At 39.7% G+C, this 27,695-nt stretch overlaps 1 protein-coding gene across 1 annotated transcript in view; it reads left to right on the top strand.

Moving 5' to 3' along the window:
- The first annotated feature begins 3,406 nt into the window (after window positions 1-3,406).
- Window positions 3,407-27,695, top strand: part of ywhaba (tyrosine 3-monooxygenase/tryptophan 5-monooxygenase activation protein, beta polypeptide a) — a 36,954-nt gene continuing 12,665 nt past the window's right edge. The window contains exons 1-3 of the mRNA XM_041782688.1: window positions 3,407-3,544; window positions 19,158-19,317; window positions 25,980-26,120. Coding sequence (XP_041638622.1) covers window positions 19,165-19,317; window positions 25,980-26,120 — 294 coding nt within the window. The 5' untranslated portion in view covers window positions 3,407-3,544; window positions 19,158-19,164. The remainder of the gene's footprint in view (window positions 3,545-19,157; window positions 19,318-25,979; window positions 26,121-27,695) is intronic.

The raw sequence follows: 27,695 nt of genomic DNA, 5'->3' as shown, positions 1-27,695 counted from the left end.
TCAGTCACACTCAGATGATCTGTTTTCAATCAGTAACTTCTGCCACTGATTTATTTGCCTTATTGATTTAGTTATCGATCTCCTGTCCATGTTTTCCTATGCTTGTCATTCTTAAATTGCACACTGGATCATCCTATTGATTTCTGAAGCATTAATAAATCAATATTTAAAAAAATTTACTGATTTCTTACTTACTCAACAACAGTAACACTCTCCTCTGTGGTCTATCTAAAATTTGAATAAATTTGCTTCCATTAATTACAAATCTACTGCATGAGTGCAGACAAGGACCAAAAAATGGGAGAGCACACAATACGCTGTTTTAAAGTCCTCACACTGATTAGTTCTTTGCTGAATTATAAAGCCGTACTCCAGACGACCTTTCAGAGACGGTTTAATTTATGAACCGGGATGGTCCTCGGATCCTCGGGTTCTTCTCTCTTAGCTGTTCCTCTGTCTCAGAACAAAAACATTTGGTGGAACTGCAGGGCTGCAGAGCTCAGAGAATGGATTTTTGACAGGCACAGATCTGGGGAAGGATACAGAACCATTCTGCTGCGCTGACGGTGCCCAAGAGCAGGGGTTCTCAACATGGGGGACGTGAGACACTGAGAAAGGGTCACCAGATGAATTTTTAAAAAATAAATGCAAAAAATAAGTGAAATATAAAACAAATGGGGATTTGGTGAGATTTAAACAGAAATCGAAGTAACCAAAAAAGCTTTAAAAAGAAAGCCTGTGCAAAGATTTGGCAGGGTCCCTTATAAACCCAGAAAATGGACCCCTGATTAACCCAGAGAATGGACCCCCTGATAAACCTAGAGAATGGGCCCCTGATGAACCCAGAGAATGGACCCCCTGATTAACCCAGAGAATGGACCCCTGATAAACCCAGAGAATGGGCCCCTGATAAACCCAGAGAATGGACCCCTGATAAACCCAGAGAATGGACCCCTGATAAACCCAGAGAATGGACCCCTGATAAACCCAGAGAATGGGCCCCTGATAAACCCAGAGAATGGGCCCCTGATAAACCCAGAGAATCTGAATTATTTATAGTATCAATGCATGTGTGTTGGATCAGTAGTGTTGGTGTCCTAGTCCTGAATAACAGTTTTCTCATTTTGCAGCTGAAAAGTGTCAAACTGTTATTGGGTTGTGATGTTGAAAGTATTAATTTTACCACTTTTTAACCACTTTTCCTGTCCAATTTTGCCACTATTATTTGTTACTTCCTGTCTATTTTTGTGCGATTTGGACCCATTCTTGCCTTTTTTTTTTTAGCCATTTCACACCAATTTAACCTTAGTTCTCTCATGTGTTTCCTCTATTGACCTATAATGGCCACCATCAACCAAGTTTTTTTGTGTTGTTGTTTTTTACATCTATTTTTGCCTGTTTTAACCTCATTTCACTTTTTAATTCACCATTATGGTCAGGTTTACCCCTGTCTGCCTATTTTTCTGCCTTAGTTAACTCATTTTTGCAATTTAAACCACTCCACTCACCTTTACAACCCACTTGACACTTTTCCTTTCTTTTTCACTTATGCTACTTTTAAAATCCCATTTCACCACCTTTTCCATTTTAACCCATTGTTATTCTGTTTTTGAAGTAAAGGATTTTACATTTTTAAGAAGCCTATAAACTACAGCACAAGTGAACAAAAAAAGAGATTTGTTGCTTTGATAAGAGTGTTTATTATTCAGGTTAAATATAAAATATGGATATCACAGTTTAACTTTCCAGTGGATCCATGATTTTGCTAACCTCCACAGGTCCCCAGATGGGCTGGGGCCCAAAAAGCTTTCCCCTCTACCCACCTCTATTGGGCGGCCTTGTCTGCACGACTGTTCTTGAATGTGCATGGCTGTGTTCAACCACCTTCAGGTACAGTGGGGGACCCCGGTCTCTGGCACTTTTACTTTGAGGGTTGTAGGCTGAAAAGTTTGAGACCCCTGCCCTAGAGCAAACTGGCCTCCATAATTACCTCCGCCAAGGAGGTTATGTGATCGGGTGGGTTTGTTCGTTCTTTTGTTAGCAACATAACTCAAAAAATTGTGGACGGATTTTGATGAAATTTTCAGGAAATGTCAGAAATGGCATAAGGAAGAACTGATTGGGTTTTTGGACTGATCCAGATCACAGTCTGGATCCAGGAATTTTTTAAAGGATTCTGTACTATTGAGAGATAGAGCTAACGGTGGAGCTCTACGCTGTTACCACTTTACACCAGGAGATGGCAGACATGAGTAACTTCAATCCCAGTAGCATTTGGGGTGTGTTTCTATTCAAAGTTTTGGAGTTTGTAGAGTTTGAATGACGCACGCCTGGAAGAGGAGACGAGTCGGAGCGTAACAGAGAGAAAGACAGCGAACTGTAGCAAGAATACTCACAATGCTGGGAGGAATAGAGGAATATTCACCCTCTAACATGACTTCCAGTCGTCCAGTGAGACCATGGGTGCATCTATTGGCACACGTAGCAAAGCCAGTGCTTTGCCTCACTGTGTTTCCACCCCACCAGGGAGGGAGTAATCGGCGAATGCCGTGGTGCGGGGCACATGGGAACGGATCCAGGAATTTTTGAAAGGATTCTTCACTATTGGGAGATAGGGCTAATGCTGGAGGTCTGCACTCTGCGAGTGCTTTTCTAGTTTCTTATGGTTTTTGTGTTGTTCCAATGCACATAAAAGAAATGAACATGTGTATACCAAAAATATTTGTAATTGCAACAATTTCTGGGAGAAATTGTGTATTTTCTGGAAAATTACAGGGGTGTAAATACTTTTGTCCATGACTGTAGTTATCTGTTTTGCACCAAAAACAAAGTCAGATTCTTGTATGTGAAAATGCACTTGGCAACAAAACTCAATTCTAATGTTTTGAACTTTTTAAAGTCATTGCAAGAAGGTGGCAGCAGACGGAAACAAGAGAAAATGTCCTAAATTGTCTGAATTCACAATAACTTTAATTATGTACTATTTCTCCCTTGTTTGCTTGGTCATGCCTTTTACAGTGGTGTGTTTGCTAATAAATCACGCCTTAATATAAATAAAAAAAGTGTATTAAAACACAGTGAAGATATCATGTTCACAGTAGTTTGATGGACTGAGTGTTTGAGGGTTTGCAGTGGTTGTGTAGGTGGAGTGGTGGGAGAAACAGAGCTGCTTGTTATAAAGTATTCATCGCTGTATAAAATCAGTGTAACCCACACAGAGATGATCAGCTGACACGATGGTGAACTCAGATACGACGGCAGCAACGGCCTCGTGGAGACAGTTGCCGTGGCGACCGGTGAACGTCATCCTGTAGCGGTTGCCATGGTCCTCCTGACGTCAAAGCCCCTCCAAAGATGCTCAGGAAACCCCCTGGCGCGGTCGCCATGGATACTGGCGGGGGGGGGGGTGGGGTTTAGAGGAAGCGGAAGTGTCAGAGCGGGCGGAAGTGGTACTGCCCTGAATACCGTGAGCAGCGAGCGGAGGACGGCTTGACAAACTCCCATCGTTCAGAGAATAAAATCGGGATCCTAGCACGCTCTAAATGTGAGTTCACTTACATATCACTCGATTGTCGTCTTATGCACAGGGTAGTGATGATCGTTATCGGGGAACAGCAGCCCCAGCGGTGGCCCCATTCCCTGCCTCTGCTGCGGAAGGTGCCTATTGTGGTTAGGGGCTGGGTGCGAGGATTTAGGCCGAGGCTTGTGGCCAAAATGGCGAGAGATAACCAACAAAACACATGCCCTGCGGCTACCTGTGCTCTTTGCGCCGTCGATTGCGCTACTTATCGGTGATTTAGAAGGCCTGGGATCTGGTCGATGCCATGCGTGTTGCGCGGTGACCAAGTAGGGGAGGGGAGGGGGCAGCAGCACCCAAGTTTGGCCATTTTGACAGCTTAGCAGCGGAGCACAGGCCCGCAGTGGCCGAGACAATTTAGCAGCAAATACTTAACAGAAACATCTGATATTTTGTTAATTTTGACATGCTGCTATACCAGGATGAAATAAAATGTTTGATTTAATTTATCTTCAGTGGAATAGCGCTGTTGGCGACGTCTTTAGCGTCGCTCCGTCATGGCGTAGAGAGGCGATATCGAGGCTAACCCACCCTCCCTATTTCCCGGGAGTTTCCTATCTAAATGTACTGGAATTTATACCAGTTTCTTTCGTTATTCTCTATCTGAAAGGGGGCAGTGGGGACATTGAACCGACGCTGCATTTAACCCTTTAACTATTTACAATCATATCTCGGGTTCAGCGCAGTTACGATCGCCATTCAGATTGAACTGGGTCAGATCCCGTTAGAATGCTAGGTTAACGGTTCAAGCTGCATTCAAGTGCTTCGCGAATGCTCGGAGTTCCTAAAGTCAGGGGTGGATTTTTTTCCCGACTTAAGCTTTCAAGCGTATATTAGAAATCTGTTGGCCACAATAGCTGATTTGATATTTATAAACGACTTAAAAATACATCCATAAGACAGCAAACTGAAAACAGTGGATGGATATGAGTAGTTAACTTCGTCACAATGAAACTTTTAATTTGATTAGGTTCTCTACTGCAGTACCTGTGCAAGGCAGAGTGTTTTGTTTGTTTTTTTTATCTTAAAACCCTTAAAAATTCAAAGTTTTAGTCCTCGAAAACTTAGGATTTTTAACTCGTACATTTTGAGTATTTCTTTAATACATTTCTGACTCCTGAAGTTGAAAATTGTACCGTTTTGTCAAAAAATTGACAGATCCTTTGTATTTTTTTATTTTCTTAGTCACCCTTGAATGCATTCCTAACTTTTGCCAGCGATCGCTATGCATAATATGATGCGATTGTTATCAATTCGCAGAGTTTTGTGGCATTTTTTTTTTATTTTACAGGCCGTAAGTCATAAATCCTACTTTTCCCATAGTACATGAACGCAGTGTACAGCCAGCTAGGCTAACCGTTACTGCTGCATTCGGATGCTCGGAGCGCCTAAGCTGTGAAATAGTCTTTTCTCCTTTATGAGCTTCAAGTATTGATACAGAATAATTATCAATGTTAAATTATTTTTTTCTGTAATTTTTCAGATCTTAACTAAATTGCTCTGTGTGAACAGTAACTCACACCTTTAGCCATTTGTACTTTTATCCCCAAATACTAATTTTAATTTGTCTCTTGTAAGTTTTATTTCTCCATAATTAAACTAATATTTAATACATCTGTAAATCACGTCATTACTGTCAATTCGTAAGCCGTAATGAAACATTTTCTCGTTCTACTTAACCATCACTTGAGTTTTAGAACCGTGGAGCTCACAGTTCCGAGTTTATCAACACAACATGAATGCGTCGTAAGGCTAGCGGCAGTTCAGTTAGCCGGCTAGGCTAGGCTAACCCTAGTTAGCCTGTTAGCTGGCGGTAATCTATCTCTCCATCTTAAAATTCCGCAGGGGAATGCGACAGGGAGGGCGTAGCTGTTGTCAGGCCTACTCACAAGCATGGCTCCCTTTATTAGTGGACCGAAGGAGTATTTTTGAGCAGCCGTGTTAAAACTGCACCCTAGGGCGTTGTTTTTTTTTTAAAGCGGTTTGGTTCGCGTCGTTCCGCTTGGGAAGATGGTGTTCTTTTTTTTTTTTTTTTTTTTTTTGACGCTGCGCATTAGCACTGAGGGTTAGCTGGATGGTTTCCTTACTAGCTAATGCTGGGTGCCTTGGTGGCAAGCCAAGTGGTTGTAGCTGACCGTGGAGGCCGAGATGAATCATTTTACCGATATGCAGGCCTCTCTTGCAAATATGCGCCGTCAAAGCCTGTGTAACCGCTCTGAGCGGCGTGTAATCCACTGCTCAATGCTAACGCTCAAGCGGGTTTATGGATCACAAATCTCACTGTTCGGATCTGATGACGGATGTTTGTCAATGCTTTGATCGTTTTGTGATAAAGAAAAACAGATTTATAACTAATACTCTTTAGCCCGCGATGACTGTATGTTTTAACACATGCATGAAATAAAATGCATCTATAAATCCAAGAATAATACTAGACAAATCATTAACTAGGGCTGGGCAGTTTATTCTGTTTTGAAGATGGGCTGTTAGACAGGGTATAGGGAATGCTGTTTGTCTTGATCAGATTTATGTTGACTGAACAGTGCTCATACAAAGGTTGTTCACAGAAATAAAATGTTCTTATAATTATCATGTGGTTGGGCAACCAGATCAGTTTATATTCCAATCACAATTCTGTCATCTCACAAGCATGAAACAAGATAACAGATGAAATCCTCTAAATATTTTAGTTGTATGTTTTTTCAGTTTTTTTATGATATTTTGGGGAAAAAAACATTATTTATTTCTTGTATTTCAAAGGGATATGAGAAAAGTGTAATAAATACATGTGGTTCTGTTGGTGTAAAATCAATGAGTAATTGTGTTCAATAATTGCAATCCTAATTTGGATAAAATAATTGTACTTATTTTAGTCATAATTAAGCAGCCATAATTTTTCATTAACTTTATTAACACAAAAAGGAAAACTAGATGGTAATTTGGCAATGGTGAACATGTAAAAAAAAAAAGCTTTTTCCACTTAGTGGTGTGTTTGTACTGTCTGCATCTGCAGCATATGCCTGTATATCTTCTGTTTCTTGATAGAACACAGCCTTTGGCTTGTCAGGCCAAGTTTAAAATTGAAAGACTACAGCAGACTTGTATGAGAAGATAAGATTCTGATTGTTTTCTCGCATAGCAATCAGCAAGTACCTGCATAAAAATGCAGACATCAAAAAAGTGAATTTAAAAAAAGACATTTCGAACAAAAGTTACCATGCATAATGAAATATTAATGCATTATGACTCTGAATGCTCAATATTGTCGTCCTGATATCGGTTTCAGCAGATATTAGCCTATTAGCAGTATTGGCATATCAAAATTAAAACCGCTGCAGAATATTTTATAAGATGAGGGCCAAAAGGAGATATAAATCCTTCAAAAATGGCACACTGTCTAAATTGCACAAATACATATGCACAGAATTGTGTAATTTAGATCATTTGCAGGAATTTGACTGCAATTTTTGATGACTGAAAGAACAAACTACCTGATATTGGTGGCTTTGGACTTTTGTTAATGGTACCTTGGTGTCCAAACAGATTATGACATTGTTTAATTTCACTCTTATATCAAAGTTTAAATTCTGATACTGAGACAACCTGATTGAAAATGCATTCCTACAGTTTTTTAGAACCTTTTATTGTACTGATTGCAAAAAAAAGTTGAGCAATTTACTAAAATAAACTAGAGCAGGGGTGTCAAACTCATATTGAGTCCGGGGCCAGATTTGCTCCAAAGAGGAGTCCTGAGGGCCAGACTATTTGGGCCAGGATTGTGAAAGTCAATCGCAGATTCTGAATTTAGGCCTTACCTAAGAGCCTAACAAGCTCAACATTTTAACAAAGTTAACCTCATTTTCACCACAAGTAAATTATGAAAAAAAATATAAATAATACAGATAATAAATCATTCTGAGATCGAAAAAAAAAATGATATGTTTAAAGGCTCAAAGTCTGAGATAAAAAGTCAAACTAATTAGTTCAAAAGGTCAAAACATGAAACTTAAAGGCAAAATAATGTTTTAAAAGGCAAATAAGTGAGATAGAAAGTCAAAATCACAAATTTAAAAGGTAAAAATATGACTCTTTTGAATTGTATATGAATTTTGAATGGAGGATCTTGAAGGTCAAAACATGAAAAAGTCAAAATCATAAGTTGGAGTTGTGAGATGCAAAATTGGAAATATGAAATAACAACATTAATTTCTTTTCCCCACCTTCCTGGCTTTTTATGTAGCTTCTTTTACTCTTTCTTTTTTGGATTTTTAAAATTTAACAAGGATATTTTAAATCATCAAGGTTCAGTTTACACATTTATGGAGGAAATCTGCAGACCTCATACTGGTGGACCAGTTATAATAGAAAGAACATATGATCTTGCGGGCCAGATACAACCATACCATGGGCCGGATTTGGCCCCCAGGCCTTGAGTTTGACACCTGTGATCTAGAGGAAAAATCTAGATCTAAAAATGTCCCAGATAAAGAACAAGTCATCAAGGCTCTAGTTTGATTATTTTCACCGTGCATCATAATTCAGTCTGCCGTCATTTGATTGATACATTTTTATTATAAATATTTATGAAAGGGTTGTAAATTAACTACAACAGTTAGATGAAATGTAACTAATTATTATTTTGACTACAAAGAGCTAATATGTGATTAAAAGTATTGACTGTTGTCTTTCATACTCCCAGTAGAAGAAGAGAGCTGACCTCTGAGTGATGCTGGTATTGGGGCTGCGGCCAACATAAAAACATTGCATCCTTATTCCTCTGTAAGTGGACTGATAATGGAGGAAATGGTTATCTGAATTTATAATGACACATACACAATTCACATACACTAATGGTCCTACAATTTTGTTTTTCTGTAAATGACTGAAATGCTCTCAGTATCAGCAGATAATTGATTTTATGATTCAGGCCTTGAATCAGCTGTGGAAATGTGCCATCATTGCTTTCCGGCTTCGAGGCTCATAATCAAGACTACAGGAAGTGACCAAGAGCTACAGCATGATCAAACTTAATGTTGTTTACTTCTGTTTATTCATATTAAAGGTGTTAGCTCATGCTGCTCAACGCACAATGGTTGTAAAGAGGTTTGAAAATTCAGTATGCTGTTAGAAAGGTCAAGCTGTCGTGTTAAGCTGTAACCTTGCGAAGCAGATGGATACACCAATTTCCTTGTTTTTCACTGGCCAATCCATCTTGCAAAGCTTCCATCAGTTTTATTAGAACTTGACATTTCTCTGTTAAAAGAAGAACAAAGGGCAGCAATGAGTTGTTTTCTTTTCAAAAATGACAAAAGTCGGGTACTGACATGTCTGCAGTCGCCATGGTTCGCGTTATTCCTCGGTAACTGCGCACCTCGGTCACGGCTACATGTTTTGTTGCTCTGATTGGCCCGTAAAGATGTGAGAGACGGGACGCTCATCCAATCACACTCCAAGTTTTTTCAAAGCCTCTGCCCTTTCCCAAACGCTTAGTATTGAAGGTTTTCCAGATGGATGTGTGAAACACATCCATCTGGCATGTCAGGTTACAATGGGCCCCTTTGAGCGTGTAGTTCCCTAGGCAACCAACTATACCAGATGATATAGTTGTACATTTTGCTGATATAAAGGGCTGTAAATGCTGGCAGAATTTTTGATATCTGCTCATACCAGCATCATGACAACAATATTGTGTATCCCTACTCACGGTCTGTCCTGATTCCTCTAATGCCCGACCATCTGACTGCTGTGTGACTACGTAATTCATGAACATGCCAGATCAACTGTTTCAAATATCCATTGCATGGGAAGATTTCGCATTCATCTGGGAAAGCTCCCATAGAAAGTGTTTGGGAAGGGCAGGACTTTTCCCAAAAATTCTTGGAAGGTGATTGGAGGAGCATTCTGTGTGTCACATTCATGACAGGCCAATCAGAGCGACACAAAAAAATGTTGTATGCATGTGCTACTCTTGAGCTGACAGGTTACATCTGCTGTAGATTAACAATGGCAAATAAAATGGATGCCAAGGTCGGTCGGGAGAAGAGCAAAAACATCTTTTCTGCTGAGACGAGCTTTCACTGTTGCTCTTTGCTTTTGTGTTAAAAAGAAATGTAGTCCATTTCCAATTACACTGCCGCTTTCCTACTGCTACAGCTGAACTAACAGCTACCAGGGTAGCAACCGTTGTATACATCAGCAGATCCATGCATAACGATCGTCAAACCATCCTGAAGCAGACCAGGAGAAAAGTGAAACCATCTTTTCCGTCATGAAAAGTTTTCGGTGTTGCTCTCTGCCTTTGTTTTGATAAAAAATGTCGTCCGGCTCTGACATCACTGCCACTGTGGATAAGTCAGAGCAAATCATTCCACTAGGAGCTAGCAGCCGTTGTATACAACCACTCACACAACAACTAACCCTTTACCCCGTAACCCTCACAAAGTCATGCTGAAGCAAGTTGGCAGAAGAGTGAAAACATCTTTCCCATCAAAGTTTAAGTGTTGTTTTTAAATCCTTCATTTCCATCACAAAAGTGGTCAAGCTGCAGTGAAATAGCTGCTGTACTAGTGCTGTATCCAAGCTAATCACCACACTGGGGGCAGCCATTGCAAACAGCTAGTTAGTTATTTCCCTCAAATGATGCTGATTGGTCTGAGTGCTCGGTTTGGCACAGACATTGTGGATTGGAACTTTTCAAGACAGATTGCCGGACAACGGAGATAGTCTGGCATATCTATCTGCATTGTAAGGTCAAAATCGTGAAGGTTTGCAGAGCGACTTAACAATTCAGTTGTAGTGTGAGCTGACATTCTACCATGAACATTACAGAATTTGTCTCAATCGCCTCGGCTCTTCCCCGCACGTCTTTTTCCACTCTCTCGTCCCTGTTCCCAGCTCTGGTTACTTGATTTTTGCCAATATCCAATACATCAATATTTACAAATCATTTACAGATCATTAGGAAAATAAATATATTTTTTCCAGTACTGGATAGTAATTTGATATGTAAACACAATCTGATTAGCTAGTTATGATATCACTTCCTGTTTTCCTGCTGCTACTGGGTTGCTCAGTGCTGTTTCTTATGTTGCCTCGGGATGTTTTTTTTCTTAATTTTTTTCATCACACAGTTTTACTTTTGCCACATTAATCACATATCACATTATCGCTGTCATGAATAGGGATGGGGATAGAAACCCGGGTCCATAAGGACCCAGTTCTGTGTTTTTGAAATACCCGAAATCAATAACATTTTAGCTTATCGATAATGCAGTCCAGTCTCCCAGGCTCTGGGACATAACGTCATTTTAAGATATAACTGTTGTAAAAACATACACCAGTTCTTTCAAGGGGAGCATAAACTAGAAGTATTGTGCATCACATTAGACCAAAATGTACCTTCAACTGTCAGCTTGAGGAAAAAAGATGCCGCCTGTGAGACGTATGCACTCATCTCTGCCTGCGCTGTGCACAGTTTTCTTCTTCAGCTGCTCAGATAAATGCTGAAAAGTGCTCCAAAACTTCAAGTCCTGTTTGTTAACAATATTAATCCAGTGTAGAAGTCCACGGTGGAATGGGCAGAAGTAAAGATAATTTGCGAACTTTATGAGCTAAGCGTGGAAAATATGATGTGTTCAGGTAAATTGGACGACTATAGTCGAAATGTTATGTGTTCAAATGCCACATAAATATGGGAAAATTTAGTTTTGGACGAGAAACCTTAGTAAGCACAGTTGTGAATATGAAGAATGTGTTTATATTTGAGGGATGTAAAATAGATGTGACAGACTGAATTATAGCTTTTTACCTCAAGCACTACTCAGCTAAGACTACTCAAGTGTAAATATTCATCTCCATTTTGTTTTTCCACCAAACTATAGAAAAGTATCAATAGTGGTATCGATAAAGACTCAGATCAATAAGGGTATCAGTATTTAAAAAAAATAACAATTCCCATCCCTAGTCATGAAACAAAAACAAATAACAGTTTATCCTATTAGATAGGTTAAAAAAATATTGGATTAGGATTGTTTTGACTCGTAATGCAAATTGGATTCCAATTGAAAGAATGGTCATTGTTGCTTCGCTCATTTTGATTAAGAAAAACATGCAAGAATACCATCTCTACTGTAAAAAATGGTAATAATCTACTTAATGACACATTTCAGGATAAATACGTCTTCTAAGTTTTGAAAATTGCAAAGGGATAAATTTAATCTAAATATTGATTAATTGCCCAGCTCTAGCTGATACCAGTATTAGGACTGATATGTGAATGAAGCTCAGACCTAAAAATTCAGCCTTTAAAACACAATATAATGTTCGAGAACGAACAAATGATCACATACCAGACCTCAAAACTAACTTTAAAGTCTAATGAATGATGAGTAAAGAAAGTCTTCAGATGATGTCAGCCTGTTGGTCCAGACTAAAACTCTACTAACTTATTTTTCATGCAGCCAATATTTCCAGCTGATAGAGGCAGATTTTTATTGCCAAAATATCAGTTGTAAATATGACTAAATTCATACTAAACCTAATTTCTGAAAGCCAGACAAACAAACCTACAGTATAATGAAGGCAGAGATTGATTTACTCTTGCTTGTATAACTTTCAATCAGACCTAAACTGGATTAGGCATTTTGGGCGCTCATCTCAGCCTGTGTCAGGCTTTGAGTCATAAATGCTGATCATAGCAGGAGTCACAATGTCTGCCATCAGTCTTCACTATAGCTGGAAGTAAGGCCTTTGTCTTATTTGTACCAAAAGTAAAGCACAGAGTATGCTTAAATTTGACTGAGCTTGTGAACTTTGTTGATGTTTGCACCATTCAACATAGAACATTCAGGTTGAAGAAGGACCTTGGTATCTGTCTGAACAGGAACATATCGCCATCTACTGTTTCAAGACAGACATAGTTGAATTGAGTCACAACCATAGTTTGACTTTGGTGTGTAAACACTGTGGACCCCATCCTCACAACTGAACCCAAGCCCTGCACTATTGCAGAAACCACAGATGTTATGAATAAAAGGGCAAACTGGGTTCAGGTGTGAGTGTGAGCATGCATGGTCCCAGTTTCTGTCAGGCCTGTGATTGATTGTCAGCCAGTTTGGGGCGTATGCCGCCTCTGTGAGAGCTGGGATCAGCTCCATTTATAAATACTGGGCAGAAAATGCTGCAAGGAACTCATTACCTCAGGATGTAAAGTGGACGTTTCTTTGACCGGTGATGTGAGACAGAGTTCTGCATATCAGCATGAAGCTTTGAGATGGGATGCCATGCTGAGAGGACGCTGCATGTAAAGGTAGAGTCGTGATCATGGATACCATAAACCAAGATTCAAAGAGTAAATCTGCTGGGCTCTTTGCAGTGAACAGATTTAATTTTTTTCTTTGCAAGAAGGATCCAAACAGAATGCCAAATCCACACAGGAATGGCTTAAAACGAACAACAATGTCCCAGAGCGGTTCATTATAACTCAGTCCAATCAAGAATTTGTGGCAGGACATGAAATATGCTGTTTACCCACAATCCCTGTGAAGGACGACAGGGCCTGAGCAGTTTGGTGATGAGAGATAAGGGAACAAAAAAATGTAACAGACAAATGAGGATGATGTTTTTGCAAAAATATTTGCTGACATTTTAAAGCAGTCCAATAACAGGCAAAAAAGACTCCAGATTTAGAGTCTGAGGTCTATTTTGGTGGCACAAATGCTTATCTGTGTAAACAGCAATACAAAACAATATCATAATGAGGTCTTGAATAAGTAAAGATGCAAAAGTTTGCATTTTCATCATTTTTAGTTGTGTGACAACCAACAATGCATTTGCACTGACTTAGAAACTGAAGGAGAGAGCCTGAATGACTCATTATAGAGAGAGAGAGACACAGAGAGGCTGTGATGTTTCTCAGGGCTCGAGGACTTTTTTGTAAAATTTGAATATTCTGAAGACTTTTTTTCATAGAATTATTTTTTAATTTATATTGGTCCAAATAAGATAGGAAAATATTTTTTGTTTCCAAAAAAAAAAAACATAGTCATTAATATTTACTGTGTATAAAACGTAAAAATCTTTGAGTTTTAATTTCTGTTTAGTTTTTTTTGTTTGTTTTTATAGTCCCATAACTTTTTAAAAATTGAAACAACATTACTGCAGCACACATATTCTTAAAGCCCAGGATGTCCTTTAAAAGGATGTTGAGCTTGACTGTGCACCACAGGCTGGATGTTTTACACGCTTTTCAGACAAAAAGTCCAGGTGAGACAAAATGATTAAAAGAATAGCCAGGACTCATCGCTGAAGATTGTTCAGTGACGAGGGTTGTGGCAACTAGGGCTGTAGTAAACCAAAGAAAAACTTGGTCGACCAAAATCGCACCCAGGCACCAACCTATCAGTTGGTCATTCAGGTATGAAAATAAGAAAAATAAATGTTAAAAATCACCTGTTGGGGACCTGTTTAATCCATACAGGTTCCTCACTACACCTGCTTGGTACTCTAAATTATCCTTAAATCACGTAACAGGCCTTTTAAAGCATTAATATATCTTTTCGCCTCATCACCTCTCACTAAAAATATAATTAATTGAGAGACGATCAGCCCACACCTGCCTTTGATCTCCGTGATCCCGGCGCGGTATCTTTTTAAACTCATACAGCCTACAGAATAACCTCAGATCATCGTTTTTCATTCATTTATAACGGTAACTAATAACAGGATCACTTAATCCAGCCTGCGCCATGTCATTTATGAGCATAAAGCAGACTGCATTCATTGTTTATTTACAGAAGATTTTATTTATTTATTAATTTATTAAAGAAGATTATAAAAGGAGATGATACTATGCAGCCTACTTACTGACAGGTAAATCAAACTGACCGCGGGAGACGGGAGTTGATGGAGTGAGGGAGGGCAGAGCAGAGACACTCAGGAACGCCACTTCAAGACAAACAGCCTGCATCTTTGTGATGAGTTAATGTGTTGTTTCTGAGCATTAGTGCTGTAAAACATCAGAAAATATCCCACTCTGCTAGCTTTGTGTGCTTCTCTACCTGTAATTTCTAAAGATGCATTGCTCCTCGTCCCCTGCAGCACATCTCTCTATCAGCTCCGCACACTTCGCGCCTGCCATCAGCATCTTGAGGGAGGGGGTGGGTGACTCACTGACCAGAGTGATCTTGGTCAAACAAAAGCTTTTTGACCAAACAATCGACCAATCGAATTGAAGCTGTCAGCCATAGTGGCAACAAATGAGGTGGGAGAAGCAGCTGTAGACTCTGGTAGTACAAACTTCCTGGCACTGTTGCTAAGGCTAAGCTAAACCAATGCAAAAAATGGTACTGCTGACAAATCTTTCACAATAAAAGTCCTTAGTTGCACTTTTTCAGGAGTGCTTATCTGTGAATGCCCACATCAGGGAGTGGGGTGTTTTCTGTAGCAGCTTGGCACACCTCAGCAAACGAGGAGTGAAACTGAAAACTACAAGTTCAGTTATGAAGAAGGGAACACAGAGACTTATGAAAACCTTTTTTTAGTGGTCTTATGCTCAAACATGACTTTAATGTGCCATAACAGGTTTGTTATAGAGGGCGATGGGGTTTTGGACACCTGAATAGGCATTTAGATGCATTATCTCACAATATAATACTGTTACGATGAAGAGCGAAAAGATACTGTGATAGATGGGCCATATCACCCACGACTACTTCTAAACCATCCTTCTCTACATTTTCCTCGATAACCAAGTAAGTAGACTCATGAAACCATTTATGTATTATACCGTAATCACAATATTTCCAGAATAACCACCCATTATTACTCAATCCTGCAGCACTAATAGTGACTAAGGCAAAACAATTATTCTATATTTAATTGGAATCTCAATTTTACCTGCAGTTTTCAAATCTCAGGAGATGCAATGTCTCTTTAATTTTATGTCAAAGGTCTATTTCTAGGACCATTTTGATTTAAAGTTTGTGCAGCCGTGGTGTTCTGGCACACATTTCATACATACATTTCATACATACATTAGTTATCTTTGGGCAGAAATTGAAAAAAATCACACTCATCAAGCTTGGTAACACTCTTTCAGTAAGCATTTTTGTTTTTACTAAAAAGATGAGAATTGTTTAAAAATTGGCGCTTTTTAATCCCAAAATTTTATTGAAATTGCTGTGTAGCTCAAAATAATTTCATTTCAATACTAAAATGTGTGATAATAATTAATCAGAGATGCCCCTGTGATACGCTAGGATTGTGGGTAATGTACAATAGTGCTGTTGCTCGAAATTGCAAATACACGTTTTTCTTCAAAATAAAGTTGATAATATACAAACTTGAGTCTTTTACGTGACCATATATCATCGCTTCACACTCAGCTCGTGGTAAGTGCCTCTAATGATTATGACGTTATGGCTAATATTCAAATCTGAAAAGCAGCACGCTGATCTTGTGGCTGATAAGGGACAATAGGAAAGAGGGACATAGACATAGCAGATACACCTCAGCTGACACCCTCAGCAGTTTAGTTACTCTTAAAGTTTTTGCCAATTCTTTCTTTTTTTCACTTTTACAAAGCTGCATCAGCTCAGTACAGAGATCAAACCTGCCACACAGAATTATGCACAAGTCAAGTCCAGAATAGCCTAGACCTGTGTATATTCGACTCATGACCTGACCCATGACTAAACTAAATATCTACACACTCACTTCAAAGTGATTATTTTTAGTTTCTAGACCATCAGCTTGTCTCTACAAGACGGGCAGTACTACACATAGACTGCACAGATAAACAGTCACCGATACCGGGCTTTCCCCGTCTTTCTCTGTTAGAGGGTTTGTTGATTTTGACAGATTTTCTGACACAAGTACTTGCTCTGTATCGGGGTTACTCGACCCAGTTAAGGTTTCCCTCATCGATACACAAATATGAAGAAATTGTCAACATTGTTGTGACATCTGAGAATCTCCATCACTCCCAGCCTGCACACTGAACCCTATCAGAGTGGTGATTGGCTATCTCTTTGTAAATAAACCAATATCACTGAAGTTTCTGTGCAGATGTGAGAGTAAAGCAGCACTTTAGAGTGTGTGTACTGACACATCTTGTGTCTAGTGCAATCGTCTTATGGTCTTTCATATAGCTGTTAGAAAAAAATCCCAAAATAACAGCTCTAAATATCACTCAAATAAGCTGATATGCAGCCGTTGTCCTTTCCAGTCCATTGTGTAGCTCTCTCAGCATGTTGTGTAGATGTAGGGGGGAGATGGAGGCGAGGCTGTGGCCTACTTAGACCTACAGATTCATCTGGAGAGCAGGAAGCCCTCTGGGATGAAGCCACTTTGCTGGAATTAAAAGGATTTGTATCAAGTGCAGTGCGCTGCTTGTGCTTTGTGCTTTGCTGGTTTATTTGATTCTGACCTTTTTTGTTTTATGTTATCCAATCAGTGATTATTTTCATTAGCATGACTGAGCTTTTGTTTAACAAGTGCTAGTGATTCAGACCTGTGTGCTATTTACCACTTCTTCTGAGGCTTGCATGATTTTGGTCTTTGCATTAATGGCAGTGTTGCATACATATGTGATGGTGGATATCCTGATAGCGACAGTGTTTCAGTGTAACAGCGTTAAATACAGATGATACAGGGAGTCAGGTATGTGCAGTTAAACAACTTTGAAACCTGAAAATATGAAGATTGGGATTGTTGGTGTGCTGCATTTGCTGGAGAAGGGGAAAGCTTTTTGATTTCAGTAACGGGGTTTAAGGACAAAAAATGGTATCGAAACTCTATCTGGAGGTCAGACCAGAAAACAATCAGAAATGAGAAAGTTTGCCGTCCCCCCCACCATAGTCACTTAAAATCTGTGTAAAACAATGAAAATTGGAAAATAGCTCAGCTTTACTGGGGAATGACACTTAGAGAGGAGCCACAGGCTCACATTTTAGTCTTTACCTTTAGTTCAAGCATTTATTTTCTTGCCGAAATCCGGTACCAAGTCATGGTATTGTGTTCTATGCACCCTGCCAAACCTGGGGTCCCTGCTTTCTACAGCTGAGAGGCAGAATAGATACAGCTGCATTGTTTTTGACAGATTTACCCACAGTGGAGAAATATCACAGATTTTGAATGTCCGACGAAAACATTTTAGTCTAGTTTTAGTCATCGTGACGAAAACTAAACTTAGTTTTTGTCAGTTTTAGTCATCACAGATCTGTTTTTGTTAGTCTTAGTCTAGTTTTTGTCATGGAAAAAAGGCTGTCTACTAACATTTTTAAACATAGTTTTAGTCAACGAAATTAACACTGGTTAATTTGAGTTAGGCCCCCCCAAAGTGCCTGATTAGGAAAAAGCTGACCCTTAAATGTAGTTGATGACCCCTGCACTCAGCTATCTACAGTCCTGCAGTTCTAGGTTGATTCTCTCCTGTACTCCAATTCTGTACCATGAAATCGATGTTATCTGTGGAGGCAAAGTTTTGGTTCCCCTCCTTTCTTTACAAGAACGGAGATAAAAGTTGTAAACAAAGATTCTATTCTCGCTCAAACTATTACAAATTTCACCATTTTGGTAAAATTATTCTCGAACATTAGCACTGTACTGATCAAGCTCTGCCATCTAAACTGAAGTGGTCTTTTCATACCAGCTCAAAAATTCATTTTTTTCTGCCACCATGTCGAAAATCTGTGGATTTTTTTCCCTCCAGAAAACAGTATTGGCTGTTAAAATCGACATTCATGCTCTGATATTCTATATCCTAGCAACCAGGCGCATCACTACTGGGAAAAAACAAAATACACAGTGAGTACCTTCAAGCACTCCCAGCTCTGCAGAGGATCACAGGCTGTTTTCAGCTGAGGAAGGATGCTCAGATGAGCGATCATAAGGAGGACTGGTGATATGGACCAAAATTTGTTCCTCTATTTTGTAAGCTGAATGGGGATTTGTGGTATATAGTGTAATGAATGACAAACTTCTATATAGTTCTTGTAAAAATTAAGCAATATTGATACTACTGCAGTAAAAAAAAAAAAAGCCCTAGACATCTGATATCGGATGCTCTTGAGCACCGTCCATGGGAGATGTGAATGCAACTGTGCTCAAATAAGGAAGCTACATGACATGGTCCATTTCATCCTCTGAGCAGCAGGGTGGATTTAGATGAAGGAGAAAGGTCGCTGTTGGCATCTTGAACTAATAAAAGCATTTATAGCAGCAGGATGGACTCCATTGTCCATTCGTGAATGTGTTTGGGTGCAGAGCAATGTTGCTTATGTGAAAGCGGACCATCAGGAGAGAGGGGAGCAGAATAATCTTGTTTACTGTAGAACTGTTAAAACCCTGCTCTACTATACAGAGGAATGCTTGGAAGATCCTATAGACCCTTTCTGTTAAATTCATCATGATGAACATTTATAGGGCCCTGCTTCTCTCTTTAGGTCTTTTTGTCCTCTTTATCGCCTCTCTCTCCTTATGAGTCTTTGCCTTTTTTTTTATCCCAGATGATAAACAGGCAGCCTCAGTGTTCAGGTACAAACACTAACTGTTTATCTGTCCCTTGTTCTTCTCTCTGCAGCCTAAAAATGGATAAGAACGATCTGGTGCAGAAAGCCAAGCTGGCAGAGCAGGCCGAGCGCTACGACGACATGGCCGGCGCCATGAAGAGTGTGACGGAGCAGGGCGGGGAACTGAGCAACGAGGAGCGCAACCTGCTCTCTGTCGCCTACAAGAACGTGGTAAGTCGCCTGTCTCTCTCCACTGCAAACCATCAGATTCTTTGGATTTTACTCTACTGCCAGTTCACGTTTCAGTGAACATAACAGCACAGCACACAGAACCTAAACAAGAAAAAGACAGCAAAACCAGAACCCAGACACAGACCCAACCAGAATATTAACCCAGATATCACAGGGACCCAGGCGGATCAGGACCCCAGCTTCATGTACATGTTCCTAGTTTGAAGTTAAATGTCAAAAAAGATTTGTCTGAGATTTTTAACTGAATGAACAAACACAGCAAGGAGCAGAGGATGATGTTGGGACAAATCAAAAATGACTGCAGCTCCTCATAAGCTAATGAGTCGCTGCTTGTTGTCAAAACTGATGTTTCTAAGGAAATGTTTAAACCCCCCCAGAAAACTTTGTGGTTCTCCTCAGCAGCAGAATACACAAAAAGTTCTGTTTCATGAATATTTTCTAGTCTTAAGTATAAAAGTAAAATTATGTAAGAGCAGCCTGAGGTTTTCCAGCCCTGATGCTCTTTTTTTATCATTCAGCTTAACTTGATTTTTATTTCAGAGTTCACCACAAGCTGTGACCCAACCAGCTGGACAGTCAAAGTTGCTCTCAGTAGGATGTTAAGGACAAAAAGATTTAGTTTTTAATGCTTTTATTAGCTGAATATTGAGTTTATTGTGTCCACCTATGTTGTGCTACTGTTACCTATATTATATATTATCAGTGTACTGTGTTACAATGGGAAGAATTGGAGTTGTGTAAGGAGTTAAATCAGACCCTGCCTTCATTAAAGAAAAAGCATTTAAGAGCAGAAACCATTTATTCTAGGAAAGTCCTAGAAGTTTAATGCATAAAAAGAAAAATAATGTAATAATTTGTTTTGTGTATACCAGTGTTAATTTTGTTAACAAAAACTATGACAAAAAAAATATGTTCTTTTTTCAATGAGGAAGACAGGACGAGGGCAGGCTAAAAATAGATTACTGATGATAAAAATGCTGGTGAAAAGTAGATGACTTTTTGTTACAAGACGAGACAAAAATGAACGTGCCGGACTGACGGACCTGCTGTCTGTCAAAACAACCAGAGGAGAGAGAGAGGAGGAGCGATGTGTCTGGGTGTGTGAAGCAGTGTGACAGAAGCCATTTTTACACAGAGATTCCATAATAAAGGTGAAAAGGAATGCCCATCTCTGTTCCGCAATGAGCACTTCACACAAAGGTATAACAGAGCCGTGGACGCCTGAGCTTACACACACACACCGGCGTCCCGTAATCAGATGGCAGCCGCTGCCCGAGCTGCTGCTTTCAATAAAACTTGAAACTTTGGATTTCTCAGATCAAAACTTTGTATTTTCTAAATGAAATACGGGGAAAATAACATGAACATTCGTTTTGATCAATTAGATCCAATAGACTTTTTTTCCTCCATGTTTCTGAGTTGGAGGTCCGACTTAAAAGGGGTACTTCAACATTTAAGCAAATTCGCCCATTGCCATAGTTCCTATAGTCTTAGTAATAGGTTCGTTACCTTTAGTTGTCGGTGCAAGCTGTTTCTAGATCGGTGCTGTCGAGTTCGGACCTGCTGTGCCAACTCAGTGTAAGCAGACGGTATTCCAGCTTTCCCTCATCAAACTCATCAAATACACAATCCAACAACTCCAAAGTGCTCTCGTGGACACGCTGTGACCTGCACATTCACCACGCTATGAAATAATAACGTATAATTATGTAACATTAGGACACATGAAGCAAATACTCTGAACTATTTCTTGAGTAGACCACTGGGCGGAGTGACACAGTGCAGCAGCCATGTCTAGAGTGTAGCTCCGGCTTTGCATTTAGCTTTAAAACACCTCCGTCTCGTAATGTTCCATGATCATTTCATAGCGTGGTGAATGTGCAGGTCACAACTTGTCCACGAGAGCGTTTTGGAGGTGTTGGATTGTGTATTTGATGAGTTTGATGAGGGAAAGCCGGAATACTGTCTGCTTACACTGAGTTGGCACAGCAGGTCCGAACTCGACAGCACCGATCTAGAAACAGCTTGCACCGACAACTAAAGGTAACGAACCTATTACTAAGACTATAGGAACTATGGCGATGGGCGAATTTGCCAAAATGTTGAAGTATCCCTTTAAGCAGTGTCACAGCGCACATTTACGTCGGAGGTCGGAAACTTCAGAGTCGGAGCTTACTTTAACACATCGTGGAACTTTTCAGACGCTGCAGTGAGCAGAGATGTGTCAGCTCTCTCCTCTCCTGTACAGAAGGTGATCAGCTCTCTAACCTCACAGTCTCTCCAGTTAATCCAAATTATTCTTTGTTTTATCCCGCTTTTGTTTTGTCCAATGAAATGCCACTCAATTAAACCGTGCTGGTTTTTAAATCTCCCGTTTATGGAGACAGCAGCGCACACTCGCCGTTGCGGAATGCTGTGACGTCCTTCCACACTCGTTGCGGAAAACTCTGTTATGGCTCTGATACTACCTCTTGATTTGGATCAGAGGTGGGGCGAGATCGACCCCCCATTGTGGAACAGTCGCTTTCATACAGAACGCCGTTGCGGAACAAAGGAGTAACAGACACGGAAAAGAGAGGCAGTGTGAAAGTAGCTAGAGAGAGGAGCTGCTAGGTAAATAAGCCTGTAGCTCTTCTTTGTATTCTAGTGGTAGTCTTTACAAGACATTAAACTAAAATGCAGCCAGCCTACCTTAGAATTGTTGAAAACCTCCATCAGCTGTTTAGCAGCACAGACTCCTAATAATTGCTTCTGTTGCTGTTGTATAGTAATCCTCCTCAGTCTTCGTCAGAGTTGCAGTGATAAAAATGTCCAAAACCTTGTACTAGGTCCCGTAAGTTAAAAATACTAATCCAAAGTTGAAATCCGCGTTAAAATCAGCAAGACAAACACTAATTAGCTCACCAAAGGAGGCGACATACTGTTGTATTATGATGTATTTAAAGACAGTTAGTCTTCTGAAAATTCAAGGAGGTTGAAGTTCCCTTATTATGATGCGTTTAAAGCCACATGGAGAAAATGGAGATTTAGTTTTAGTGAGAAATCTGAATGTGGTCTTTTAAAGGACAAATGTTTGTTTAATTCGTAATATTAAATAGATTTAAAGTTTGAGTTCAGTTAAAAACATATTGTCTCTTTTTTCCACCCCAAATGCACCAATATTCCTATGAATATTACTAATATTATCAATAAAAAGTTTGATAATTAAGGTGCATTAATAAGAGTACCATTATGAATAAAAATCAATCATTCCAATCAGAAAAGTTTGTTATTCAATATATGGTAGTATTTTCATTAGTTTATTTCAGACTATTACATGTAGGCTGTGATTGTACAAAATGAGGGTTTATTTAGTTTTAACAATTTAGCTATTTTTTAAAGAGAAAATAAGATGTGACTAAAAGTAAAGACTAAAATGTCAGGACTTTTTATCAGCTAAAACAAGAATAAAAATATGAAGGGTGAACAGGACTGACATGTGACTAAAACTATATTTGTCTAAAGAATAAAACTAAGACTAAATCTAAAAATGGCAGCCAAAATTAACACTGGTGTATACAGGCACACAAAAATCAAGCCTTAGTCCTCTTCTCTAAATCTTGGCCTAAAACCCAGAAAAGGCTGGTAGGAAGTAAAGGGGTTAAAGTTATCTGTCCCTGTGACTGATCTCTGTCAGTTTCATGTTTTATTTTCAGACATTTTTGTTACGATCAGACTTGTGACAAAAAAATGTCTTCGTATTTCATATTTGTCCTGTAGTACAAATATGGTCTTGTATTTTATGTTCATTTACTGTGTGCTACACTTTGTCCAGGTGAACGGTTTATAGCCATGATGGTGATGTGCACATGCTTAATAGTCACATTGCAAGATCTGTAATGTCATTTAGGTTACTGGTGGGTGGGAAACTGGTATCTGTACAGTCCCAAGTAGAATTTCTGCAACAAAATAAAATTTTTGCACTTGTGCCTTTGAAATTCAGCAAGCTAAATGGGTAAAATATGTGTTCTTTCCTCTCCAAGTTTGTTCACTTTAATAACCACAGCATAGCGAGTGTGCTGGCTGTCTGTCAAGCAGTCTGTTGCTTTAATATAATCTGCTTTTGCTGATCTCAGTTTGCAGCTATTCATCTCATAACAGCTTAAACAGCAGCTTAAAGGTGTTCTAACTTCTGACTTTCTTGAGCAAAAACTATACCAGTACACCAGCCAAAGCTAAGCTAAATCTGTGATAGCCATGCTTGTTTTGTAAGTTCTTCACAAAAAAAAACAATCTGTAGTCATGTTTCTGAGATGCTTTTATTGTGAAAGGAAACAAGAGCGTAACACACCACACAAGGCGATGCACGTTTTCTGAGTCCAGAGCAGGGCGTTTTTGTTCACTTTAGTCCTAGCCGTGGAGAAAACCCTCTCCGCCTTGGCGGAGGTGCCCGGGATGCACAGGTAACGGCGTGCCTGCCGGGACAGGAGAGGGTACCTGGACCGGAACATTTTCCACCACGACAGCAGGTTACTGTTGGTGGGCAGCGCGGTTTTACTCTCGCACATCAGCATCTCTTGATGTAGCGAAGCCTCACTTGCCAAATTACCACCAGCGTGTAAACCACCTTGGTGATAAACATCCCCAATGGTGGCCATTGGTGCCTCTGTGTTTTGGTGTGAAAACTTTATTGTTCATCATCTACCTTGCCATGTGACGGAACATTTGAATCCTTCACCTATATATGGGTAAAGTAGAGGCTTAAGAGTGAAAGGAGAGGCTTGAGAACAATTGTAAACAGCAAAAATATTTATTCAAATATTAATGAGTAATATGTATTTGAATTTTTTCAAACAACAAAATTTGTTCCAACAGCCTTATTTTGTAATGCCACATTCTAATACCGTTACTGTAAAAGGCCAAAAAAAATGGGATATGTTAATTAGGCAATATTTCCCAGGCCTTATTACCCCAAACATGTCATAATGCCTCTTCTATGTAGCTTAATGCAAACTAAAGGCACGGATTTGCTGTTTTATGACTGATGTCATCATTCAACAGTAGTCAGAGAAATGAGCAGTGTGCATGCACACAGTCGGTTTCCCCCTGCCTGTACAGGCAATGCTTCTGCCGTTGCAGATACATCAGCATTACTCTTGAAGCAGACACTTAGTTAGCCCTGTAGTTCCCAAAGTAGGGGTGGGGATCCCCAGGCAGTCGCAAGACAGTGAAGGGGGGTCGCACATTGCTTTCTATAAAACAAAGACAAATTTAATATGATTTATAATCATACATTATTTTCTAAAAATATATTGTTACAGAGTTCAATTTGAAATAAAAAAGTTAGTTACCAAGTGATACTTGTGCTTAAATTTAAGTAAAAGTTACAAAAACTACCTAAAATGCAAGTTTTATACATGGTGCTTTGTGCAAAATCATGCACTTATGAGGGTCCCCAATCTCTGCTGCTGTTATTTTGGGGGTCATGGGCTGACAACTTTGGGAACCCCTGTATTAGCCTATGCAAGGCCCTTCTCCAGTGAGTGTATTCCCGCTATCATCAGCCCTTCACCCAGGTGCTCATTGATGTACGGTTCATTAATGGCATGGCCTCATTGATTACTTTAAAGCTTCAGGTGTGGGCTGAGAGGGACAGAGGTGAACTTTCTTTTAATTTGTTACACTAAACGTAACTTTTAGCATCTTTTAAAACAGTTGATGGCATTTGAGTGACGTTTACAGGCAAAAAACAAACGTGACTCCGCCACTTCCCTCGTTGCTTTTTCCCTCCTCCCCGTGTGCTTGTGCATGTCAGAGCTGATGTCACAGGGCACGACCCGATGTATGATATGTAAAATCTAAAAATGACTGAAAACAAAAATAAAAAAATGTAATTGTTTGATTTAAATTTTAATTTAAGTACATACGAACACTGAATTGAGAACTGAGAAAGCATAACAATGTCTGAGGGTTGTGTTTCGGCTCTAATGTCCTGTAAATACATCCCACTGGCTCTGCATAACAAAGCTTTTATTTTGGTAGCAACCACCAGTGCGTTAGCTGGTCATGTTTGGACTTGCTACACTCAACTTACTTAACCTTGCTAAGTTGAATACAAAAGAATACTGACCTGCTGCATGTGTGAGATGGCCTTACATTGTTTGAAGAAGTTCACATTTTTCAACACAAGCTTGATTTAGGGTTGTAGCGTTTCTGAAAGTCTCTGTTTTCAGGGCTTAAAATACCAGAGAAGTGTAAACATCATCTATAATTAGACAAAAATCAGTGCAGACATAACCAACCTTAGTTGATTGTCTGCAGTCACACGTAAAGTGACATGCAGTCATTTCTTACACACTTTAGTCTGAGGTAATTCTTGAAATTTTTGCATTTCATTTCAGTGTTAGCCTCCCGTTAACAGTACTTTCCATAATTCCAGCCGGTCTGATTTTATGGTTTAATCATTTAGAGAGACTGAACATTTCTCCACCATGAGTGAGCACTTGGCAGCAGTGACATAATTTCAAAAGCAGCCTCTAATAATCTTTTTCATCTTTCTTGCATCGATGAAACTGATCTGTTAGTTTAGCCGTGTTGATCCAGCAATGAATATAAGATGGTGTCTGTTTCTTTGGTTGATGATGGTGCTGTTTTCCCATTAGGTGGGGGCTCGCCGTTCATCCTGGCGCGTCATCTCCAGCATCGAGCAGAAGACGGAGGGCAACGAGAAGAAACAGCAGATGGCCCGCGACTACCGCGTGAAGATCGAGAGTGAACTCCAAGAAATCTGCAATGACGTGCTGGTACGGAGAGGGATGGAGGGAGGAGGTGTTGAGAGAAGAGGGATGAGGAGAAGGACAGAAGGTAGAATGAGAGAGAGCAGTGGAGGAAAAAGAAAGCAGGCTGGCAGCCGATTCCTCCTGACTGAGGAGAGAATGACACTCTTATGGTGTTGCTGCAACACAAATACGTTTCCAGCAGCAGCAGAGTTGTAGAGTGGTCAAACAAAGATTTAATTTTCTTCGCAGTTTATTATCCTGCTGCTTGCTGGACTAGCTCAGCTTAGGTTTTTATTTTTACTGATCTGCTGCTGAGCCAGAAAGATGCTTGACTGGGAAGATCAGGCTAGTAATGTTTGGTTTCAGAGCGTGCAGAGGTGAAGAAAAGGACTTCCTGTTTGTGGAAACCTTAAAAACATGGAGGTTTTAAAAATGATTACTCTGCCCAGTCAATAACAAGCGATGCATTGAAAAAAATGCCTGGTGGCTTTGTGAGGGTGTTTTGCTACGGGTGCAAGAATGAGGGGAGGAAATGTGATCCAGGAAGTCCAGTTTAGTTACACACCACTGGGTATGACTGTTGTAACACCTTCTTGATATGTTACGTGATTAAAACGTTTGGATAAGAATGACTATGCAAAAATGCATAAATCTCAAATCTGCAAATCTCCCCCCATTCTCTTTCTCCCCAGGTTTCCTGTCTCTTTTGAGATGTTTTATTAAAAAAAGACAAAATGCCTAGAAAATAATCTTAGAAAATGTATTTGAAAGAGATGAAGGAGGGTTTTAATCATCTGATCTTTATTTACTTTAGGACATGGGCTCAGATTTGATTTGCTTGCAGTCCCCATAGCTCAGCACCTGAAAGCAGATTTTGCGCTCTAAAGTTTTGGAGTAAGGGAATTTGCAGAGTGTGGCTCCTTAATGAAACCAATCTTTTATCAGGTGCTGATTTGGATTTCTTTTTTGCAGTAATCAGACTCTTAATTGGCAAAAACAACCTCTTCCTATTTTAAATAAAACTCCTCAGGATTCTTAAACTGGTGAAACACAGATTACGGATGTAAATGAACTTAAGGTGTAACTTTTGCTCTTGGAGAGCTGTCAAGCAAAATAACTAAAGATGAAGAGTAGAGATATGCTGCTCTGCCCCACTAGTGTTACTTTTATTTGCAGTTTCACCACCTGTGCAATACAAACTGCTATACTAAATGTGTAAGTACTAAACAGTAAACCAGCATTTTCAGTTCTTAGATGAAGCTGTTGTGAAAATACTGGATGTTATGTCAAAAAGAGCTACAGAGGGAAGCAGGAACTGCTACTGCAAGTCTCAAGGCAGCCTTACACCTAACCACTTTTCCTCTGATTTCAAAGTCACAGACAAAATTCCAAAGTCGAAGTAAAATCACAGGAGTCTCGCTAAAGTTGCAGCCGCCCTCATTGTCTCAGTCATTAGGTGTGAGGTGGTCATAAGACTTGATTTAGCAGTTTTAAGGCGGTCTTTCTTCAGTCTTGGCACTACGATAATATCAAACATGTTTGATACTGTTGCAAGTCTTAACTCTGGTCGTATGCAAATTGTGTTTCTCAGTAACGCGA

The sequence above is a fragment of the Cheilinus undulatus genome, linkage group 3 (genome assembly GCF_018320785.1).
Source record: "Cheilinus undulatus linkage group 3, ASM1832078v1, whole genome shotgun sequence".
Classification (NCBI taxonomy): Eukaryota; Metazoa; Chordata; class Actinopteri; order Labriformes; family Labridae; genus Cheilinus; species Cheilinus undulatus.
The sequence above is the reverse complement of the archived record's forward strand: the minus strand, read 5'-3'. Positions and strand labels throughout refer to the sequence as shown.